This window comes from Hesperophylax consimilis, chromosome 3, assembly GCF_061612785.1.
Source record: "Hesperophylax consimilis isolate HC1 chromosome 3, BYU_Hcon_1.0, whole genome shotgun sequence".
Lineage (NCBI taxonomy): Eukaryota > Metazoa > Arthropoda > Insecta > Trichoptera > Limnephilidae > Hesperophylax > Hesperophylax consimilis.
Window position 1 is genome coordinate 40,426,453 of NC_142838.1, and position 9,019 is coordinate 40,435,471.

The 9,019-nt window shown below is 32.9% G+C and overlaps 1 protein-coding gene across 1 annotated transcript; it reads left to right on the forward strand.

Moving 5' to 3' along the window:
- The first annotated feature begins 133 nt into the window (after positions 1-133).
- On the forward strand, positions 134-9,004 carry LOC149425487 (uncharacterized). The gene is made up of 8 exons (XM_089650692.1): positions 134-293; positions 418-600; positions 1,946-2,104; positions 2,239-2,327; positions 2,523-2,590; positions 2,671-3,365; positions 3,718-3,942; positions 7,773-9,004. The coding sequence occupies exons 1-8, from the start codon at positions 263-265 to the stop codon at positions 7,901-7,903; spliced, it is 1,581 nt and encodes a 526-aa protein (XP_089506818.1). The 5' UTR covers positions 134-262; the 3' UTR covers positions 7,904-9,004.
- Positions 9,005-9,019: the final 15 nt, after the last annotated feature.

Genomic DNA, 9,019 nt, shown 5'->3' on the forward strand with positions numbered 1-9,019 from the left:
GATTATTTCGAACAACAATATAATTATTTCGATTACATCCATCACAACTTTTATTGAACCAAAATACATCTACCGAGAGTGGTATATTTATGCATCTACCATAGACGAATAAACTACGCTGAACTACGCAATAGAAAATAGTAAACAGTTAAGTAAAAATAAATTATCTGTCAAGTCAAGCTCCGAAAGACGGGCATACGTTTTTCTCTTTTAGCCAAGTTTGCGAAATGCAGTTTATTCAGGTGTATTGATACATTTTGGAATGTCCAATAGATACATCTATACACCTAGTCGTAAGTTTACTGTGTATTATTCCATTGTATTGCATGATTTTGATAGTTCGTCATCATACCTACAACATCTGTACTTGGTGCATTATTGTTATCTTTTAGTATATCCGGGACGTTTTTATTTTAGGTGACAAGATGGCTTTCGAAAATGTTGGTTTCAAGATATTTCTTAGGAAATACAAAGATAAAGATGAAATAAGACGTTTCAACATCAGGGAATGTTTCCTCAACAACTTCGAATATCTAGAGGCGCAAATCATCAAATTGTTTCCGGAATTGAACAATAAAAAGTTTGCAACCCTTTGGCATGGTAAGCTAGAACAATAATCGATACGAATTTCATAAAGATTTTAAAGTATTCATTATTTTGTGTATTTTCTAATGTACAGAGTCAATTCTCAATTCTAATGTTACATTTCGTACAATTATGTCACTGTGCCCCCAAAATGTAATTTTACGTAAGTTGGACATCATCATGACAACTTCACAAGAGTGCAATTTATATACATCAAATTTTGCGGGGAAATTTTGTTGTTTTTTTAATATTTCATTGTTAATTTATTAGTTATCAATTCTATTAAATTTTGTTTAGAGTACTTTTTCTTTGGCTTGTGTGTGATTCATTATTTTATTTCAGACTCCTTTGTCCCATTCTTGAATTAGATTATTGATTAGATTAAAGATCTGTTGACTATATTATGTACATTGATTGTTAATTATTATTGTATCACGAATACCACCTCTTGTACAGATTAACTTCTCAGCCCTCAGCCATATTCTGTCAGTCAGTCGGAGTATTTCTGCTTTGCAATAAAATCCAAATTGAATATTTCTGAATGTATCCATAACTAAAACTGTTTTATAAAGCTAATGAAATAAGCTCTCATATTTTATTATTACAAATAAACTCTGCAAACATTAAAACAAAATTAAAATGGCTCACTTTGCGTTTTAGTAATTTAAATTACTATTACCGAAAAATATATAAAAACACACTTATTTTATTAGACAAATATATTACAAACGTTATCGTCACCTCACTTTTATGTCGTTTCATATAAAAATAATTCATAAATTTTTTTTTCAAATTGCGATTGACACCTTTGGTTTCATAAACATGCACATTTTAATTCTTCTGCAGTTAACATCTAGATTTGAATATAAAGCGTGGTGTTTTCTCTTTCTAATACCGTTTCATATTTCTCACCACAACAGTAAGGAAGACATAACGATTTCTGTAAGACAATGTGACTTGTTCCCAAAAGCTAATAAATTAGCCTGAAGGTTTTAAAAACAAATAATGGTGACTGTACATTCTTGCGTTGTGTGAACAGTTGTAATTATGGTGACTGAACATTCTGGCATTGTGTGGAGAGTTGTAATTATGGTGACTGAACATTCTTGCATTGCGTGAACAGTTGTAATTTGTGTTTTATTTTTACTTGTGTGGCCAAAGTTTTCGAACGACTGAAAATGAAAAAAAAGATTGGTTAATTTTCCAATAGATCAATTTGGTAGGTGGGTATGGTTCCCAGGGCGGCGGTACTCAATTTGGGAGGTGGGTATGGGTATTGGTGCTTGGGCTCATGGGGTGAGGTTTGTCTAGATCTTACGAGCTAATATTAGGAGTTATTTTAATGATTAATATCCCACAGATGGCGAAGATGAAATAAATATTTCCAGCGATGAAGAACTTATCTTGGCCCTGTCTTGTATGCAAGGGAATTTAAAGAAGTTGTTAATTGAGGTGGACCCGCAAGTCCAGAGAAAAAATCAGAAGGTGGCTTATTCAGTCTCCTTGCCTGGGCCAAAAGGTAATTTATTTCCGTACTGCAATAATAACACATTTAAAGATACCTAATTTACCTACAAATGTAGTGAAACACAATATTGTGTATGTTTTTCAAAGTATTTATTCCTAAGTCATTCTTTATTGTTCCAATTTCAGAGAAGCCAGCCAAGAAACAGCCGGTCTTTACGCCATCCAAAAAAGTTGATGATCAGTTTTCTGAGACCAGGATGCAAATTAAGGAAATGGTAAAATATTACATACATATTTATTTGAAAAACACAAATACATTCTTAATTTAACGATAGGGATATGCACGCAACAATTATTGCCTCTGATTTTAATTCCAGCAGCCTTTATTTTAGTGTTTAATAATGTAAAGTGAACTGCAAGATGATCCTAATATTATAGTCTCCTAAAAATATCATCTATTTCTTTTACAGTTACTCAAAAACATGTCCCTTAAGCAATTTACTCCTGAAGCAACTGCAACGCCAGAAGCTTCTACAAGGTAAACATTTATCTTATATTTTAATTACACAGACTATTTATCAGTTACTGTATAGTAAACATTCATTTTCCATGTCCTAGTGCATCGGTGGAAGAACCGAAAAGCTCCAAAGCCGAGACTCCACCTTACATTGATTCGAGGAAAAGTAGCGCGTGCGCACCAGACGATTCAACTAGCGATGTTTATGTTGATAGCGATAAGCTCGATAAACTGTCCGACTTGGTGTACGAACTAGCCAAGATCACCCGCTCCCTCAGTCTCCGCTGCCCCTGCGAGTCACACCAGGTTGAGGAGAAACCCAACACACCCGTTACGGAGGAAGTCATACCCAAGGTTATGTCCCTGAACGAAAGTGTCGTAGCTTTGAGATTCGTCTTGGATAACGTCTACCTGCTGAAAGACAAATTCTTTACCCAAAAAAAGAACAATGTTTGCATGCAACAAGACTCTTATCTACCAGCTAAAGCTTCTGAAACAAACACTGAAAATTTTCAGTTTTCTGATATAAAAGAATCCGCTCTCCCCGAGGTGAAAGCCAAAGCTTTAAAGTTCCCTGAGGTTGAAGCCAATAAATGGGAAAAATCTCACAATGATTCGAGCAACCATGACAGCGGCGAAGGTTCAGAATCAGAAGCAGCTGATATCGTCCTCGACTTCAGTGAGCCGTCTCAGGATTTGGATATTGTCGATTGTTCCAGTGTGAAAACTATCTCAGAATCCTCCGAGGAATTAGAAGAAAGATGGACATTGCTGAACAATGACGACCTGGAAATTGGTAAATAATTTCACCTATGTAACTTGCGAAAGTTAATCGCTTGTAACCTAACCTAACATAGATACAGTGAAACACTCTTGTAAGGTTTTTCAAGGGATCAGAAAACACTTCTTATGTGGGAAAACCTGAACTAGGTGTGGGTTGGATTAGAATATTTTTAAATTTCATTTTTCAGGATACCGACAAACCAAAATATCTTCATTGGTAATTTTAGGCAATTTGGGTAGTTCATAAAAAGAGATCTTGCCCTGCACACTGTAGCTTTAAGTCAACGGTTAAATTGTGTTACAATTCTTTAAGTATTCCTTAAAAAGACTTATTATAAAATCGACAATATAATTTGGTTTTTTAGAGAATGAAAAATCCACTTCCGGTGTAGAGGATCAGGCTGATGATATGATGGAGTTTGAGTCGCACATTGGCCAACAGTCAGAAGTGCGCTCCATCGGTGATGCTGAAGGCTTATATCCGAGACTGGCGCAGTTGAACATCGAAGCTGATGTGAGCGCAGTACCTGCCCAACAACCGGAACAATCTCATAATGCCCCAGTTTCCAACCTTGAAATGAGAGCTATCTGTAAGCATTAGACAATCTGCCATTATTGTTCTTAATTAATTATTTATTTATGTTATATTATTTATTTACGTAATGAATAAAAGTACATATTTGTATTTTATTTGTTTATTGACGAAATAAATGTTATTTAGTTTGTAGATTTACATAATAATGTAAATATTGTCTATTATTATCTGTGTAAATTGAGAATTTCCAATCTTTTAATGTCTACTTTTATCACCCTCGGCATAAATGTGATGAAAAGTATTTTTTAATGTTTTTTATTTTTGTTTCGTGGCGCAAATGAATTTTGAAGAAATACCTATATCAAACCCTTCTTGCCGCAGGTGAATTTTCAAGATTTTAATCTTAGCAAATTACCTTTATTAATTAGTTACATACATGCATGCTGAGTGCATTTGTACTTAATTCGAAGATAAAAAAAACTCTTTGCATTTATTTAGTAAATACTGCTGGCCAGAAAGTCTATTTGACATAACAAACATCATCATTTTCATCCCAATGTATCCCTTTGAAATTTCCATTTTTTTTTAAATTTAACAATTCATGAGCACAGTTAGTTGTTCAGTTTTAGATGCATTGTCTCTCAGTTTTATTTCATCAGAGGAGCATTCAAAACACAATACATTCATTGATAGATGAAAATAAATCATTGTACTAAATCATTTAAAGGATACCAGACACCGATGGTTTAGAATTAAAATAAATCACAATATTGAGAAAACTGAAATTGAAAGTTTGTATATCTTGGGACATTAGATTTTATGATATGAAAATATTTTTTTAGTTCGATAATAGTATCTGAATTTGATGTAAATACAATATTTTGACATGAACTTTTGTTCAGCCTAAAAATAAATATAATTCTTAAGAAGATGCAATATTGCAAGATGCTCATTGGAGGATTCACTAAATATTGAAATATGTTTATATCTTTGGGCCAGTAGGTTTTGGAGAAGAAATATTAGTACAACAAAATTATTCTACCTAAATTGGAGGTACAATATTTTAACCCTAAGCCATCGATATGTAGTGGGGAAAAAAAAGTATAAATGTCATAATTCTGGTTTTCAAAAGTCATTATTACTGCATTTATTTATAGCAAAGCCTCATGTGATTTTTTATTGTGACAAACATTTATTTAGCTGGAAAAAAAGTATAATTAAACTCAAGAATTAGTTTTTCTAAGGAAACTACATAGAATAGGTGTTATATACATTTTTTATAAATATGTAAACACATTATTTGGTAAAAGAGTACAATTTACAAAAACAAGTAAGTTGTTAGGAAAATAGTGTCGACCGGCGCATGGCGGGCCGCTCGGCATTTTAGCATGGCATTCCAAGAGTTTCTTGTTTTACCCCACACAGAAGGTCCTGTGTGTATGGTCTTTTTGGGGAGAGGCAGGAGTGAACATGAAACACAGAGACAGGCAAATCTTTCCGCAGCTAAGCTGTCGATCTCAAGAACGAGTCGTGAAAACGACCCATTAAGCATAAATCTGAAACTTTATCTGAAAAAAAAAAATTATCTAACCTCGCTGTTAATTTATTTATCTATCTGCATCGTTTACCAGTGGCATACCAGATTTCTTCCATTTGATTCATCTTTGAACATTTTTCAACTTCTTTAGACTCCTCGCTATGTTACACTTTTTAAGACCCTCACTTTCAATTTACAAGTTCTCATCTGCTCAGCCCGCTTGATGTATTTTAAGAAAAGTCCCCTTCATCGAAATATTTCTATTTGAAATATTGCAAAAATCACAGCACGCCTCCATTCATTTATCCTATTATTAATCTTATCTAATTTTGACAACATATCTTTTTTCATATATAAATAAATTATCACCTGTATAAAAATATTACATATTATCAATGTTTAAAATTCTTGATTTCATTGTCTTTTTCGTAGATTTGCAATGATAATACTACTGAAGAGATAAACCATAGAAGTGTGTTGTGGACATATCTGGCTTCTTAGAGTAAGCTCATTTTTTCCTCACTCCTGGTGGAATTGATCAAACATTTTCAAATATTGATTTTATTGTCTGTCCCAGACAATAAAATCAATTTTTTAAATTTTTTTATTTTTTATTACAAAATGATAACAAAGTAATAATGTATTATTCCCAGTAAGTTTATAAAACTCATTTCGGGAAAGACAACATTAGAAAGGACAAGACAAATAAATAAAATACATTAAAATAAATAAACGCAGATGTTATTATGGAGTTCCAGAGAAAGATTATGTTAGTCATAAATGAAACTGCTAAGGAAATAGCTTTTAAGAGCTTTTGCCAATGTTTTTTTGTCTGTTGCCGAAAGTTTTAAATTACTAGGTAATGCGTTATATTGTTATATATTATATATTGATTTACACATGTTATCCTATGGATAAGCTATCAAGAGCATGGTGAAATGCCCCCTATATCGTTACCACAAATCATTCCCTATGATGTATTGACCCCCCCCCCGGTAAAATTTATATAATCACTCACCGCAAGGAAAAAATGAGTATTGCTGATTTAATTAAAAATCTCTTCAAATTATTCGTAATCCGACTAAAAACGGGATTGCACGTCGTTTCCTGATAAACTTTTAGTACATTCCTAATATATTGGAACAATAAATTTGGTGACAGTTTATTCCAGGATAAATCACACTTTTTGGTGTTCTCTTTTCAGTATTCGGTTATCATTCCATTATCTGTTTGATTTTCATTCTTGTTTTCTAAGGCGTCATCCCACGGGTCAGTAAGGAATCAACAAAAACCGAGCCAAAAAAAGTCTTGAGAAATGTTGCGTGATGTGTGTTGCATGATCTCTGCACACGTCAGATAAGCTGTGTAGCTTATGGTAACTTACAAAACTGTCGGAATTGCAGATTTCTGTTTTCGCATTTCTGCCGTTAAGCTGAATATTATTATCTTATCATCGTCAAAATTGACTCATATGTAATTTGATAAGAGACTGAGAAGATGGTTGAGTGGCGCGTAAACATGCAAACAACAAAATCAACAACTCTGAATCAACTCAGTCACCAAGCAATGACGAGGTTGTGAAATTTTTTGTGATATTATTAATGTGCCTAAATAATAAATTATTCTTAAGAAAAATTTTAAATCATTTTTAACTAAAACTAAACTAGCTGACATGTACCTGGCGTTGCTTGACTTTCTATAAATATAATTTGCCTGTATTATATAAATAAACCTTCCGGAAGAAATTCTCTAAATGATAGTGAAAACCCTATCAAAATCCATTGCGTAGTTTAGAAGAACTATGAGCATAAACAGGCAGACGCGGATAGCGACTTTATTTTAGTATAATAGAGATAAATGTTTTTGGTAAAAATAATAATCAGAAGTTCGTTGTCTGATATCGGTGGTGTCGTGATAAATATCAAGCGCCCATTGAAACCTGTTACATACCACTAGCTATATACGCTTGCAGTGTTTGCAGGCCCCAATACAAATATGTATATCGATCGGTGTGCTCTCAGTATACCGCACTCAGCTTTTGTCGATTGTTTACCGAACCGTGGGACTATCGCCTAAGCTATCAAATGTTTTACTGCATACGCTAATTTAAATCACATTCTATGTTTTTTTGTTCTTGAATGAGGTACAGCTTGACTCTGTTAATATTGAAGTTGGTGGCATCGCTAGTACAAATTTTGTGGATATAGAAACATCTATAGATTAATAAATATTTTCTTCCTCTTTTGGCTGCCTGTAAACTTAACTATATTATTGCTGTACATTATTTATTTAAGGAAGATGCTGTAAACTATAATTATTTGTCGCTATTCAAATTGTTTTGTTTTTAGTTCCCCATATTGCCCAAGCCCTCAATACGTTGGAGTTGATGGGCTTCGATGTTACAGACAGCAAGACTCTGTACCTGACTGAACTCTACGAAGGGAATGTGGAAGCTGTTATTGACCTGCTCCTCTTGTAATTTTTTTAAAAATAAAGTGTAGGGAAAAAAAAAAAAAACAAAAAATATTGTGTACCAAAAAAAAATCCAGTTATCCATTTTTGACTAGAGTGACTTTGTGATAGAACAGTGGGTCTCCATTTTTGTGATGTATTGAATATGATATTCGCAGTGTAACTTAATTTCACCACTGTTGATTTCGTATCTGTTAAATATTAACGGTTCTCAATACAAGCGATCCAAATTCTGTCGGTCTTTATGTTGATGGCTGACTGTTCCTAAATAAATTTGTTTAGAATTTGGACTAAGCCAGCAATATAAGTTAATTTGTAATTACAACTATGTAGGTATACCTTCGTCAAGATTCAATCGATGCTATGTAGTTCTTAAATATTCGTTTACCTCGGTATGAATGTAAAAATGATTTAAATTACAATGCACGTCAGCTAAAGTCATTGTTATATGGAACACATTGTGGTATCCGGCTAACTCGAGCGTCCACAGAACAAAAGAAATAAATCTACTATTGAGGGTCGTTAATGTTATGTGATTTAAAATACAACTTAGTATTTGTTCTTTTTTAATTATTTTCCTGCCACGGAGACCACTGTAAAATACATAATATTGATATATATAGAAGTTATAATAATTTAACCAATATATCAGGGTATCGATTCGACAATTCAGGCTGCTCACAATCGTCGTCGAAGTATATACATTGGTAGACATTCTTATTTTCTCGTCGAAGGTACGTATGCCAAAACTTATTACACTCAAATAACGAGTGGGTCAAACCACTCCTTCGAGTGAAATGACTGTCGAGAATCGAGGCCCTGATATGAATGTAATATAACATGTATATTATCTTGTTTTGTGCTAATAAAAGTTTTATTACGATGTATTTTGTTGGTATAGAAATATACAAATCATAAAGCTTTCTGTAATAAACATTGCATTTTTTCTGTGTCTATCTTAATGTTATTTCTATAAGAATTTGTTTAAAATATCAGTTGGTTTCAGATTAAATTGTCATAATAATATTGTCGTGTTTGAAAATGTATTTATCTGCATCATTTAAAAATTAGAATTATTCTTGTTCAGTGTTATTCAATTATTATTAAGAGTGTAGGATTGGAT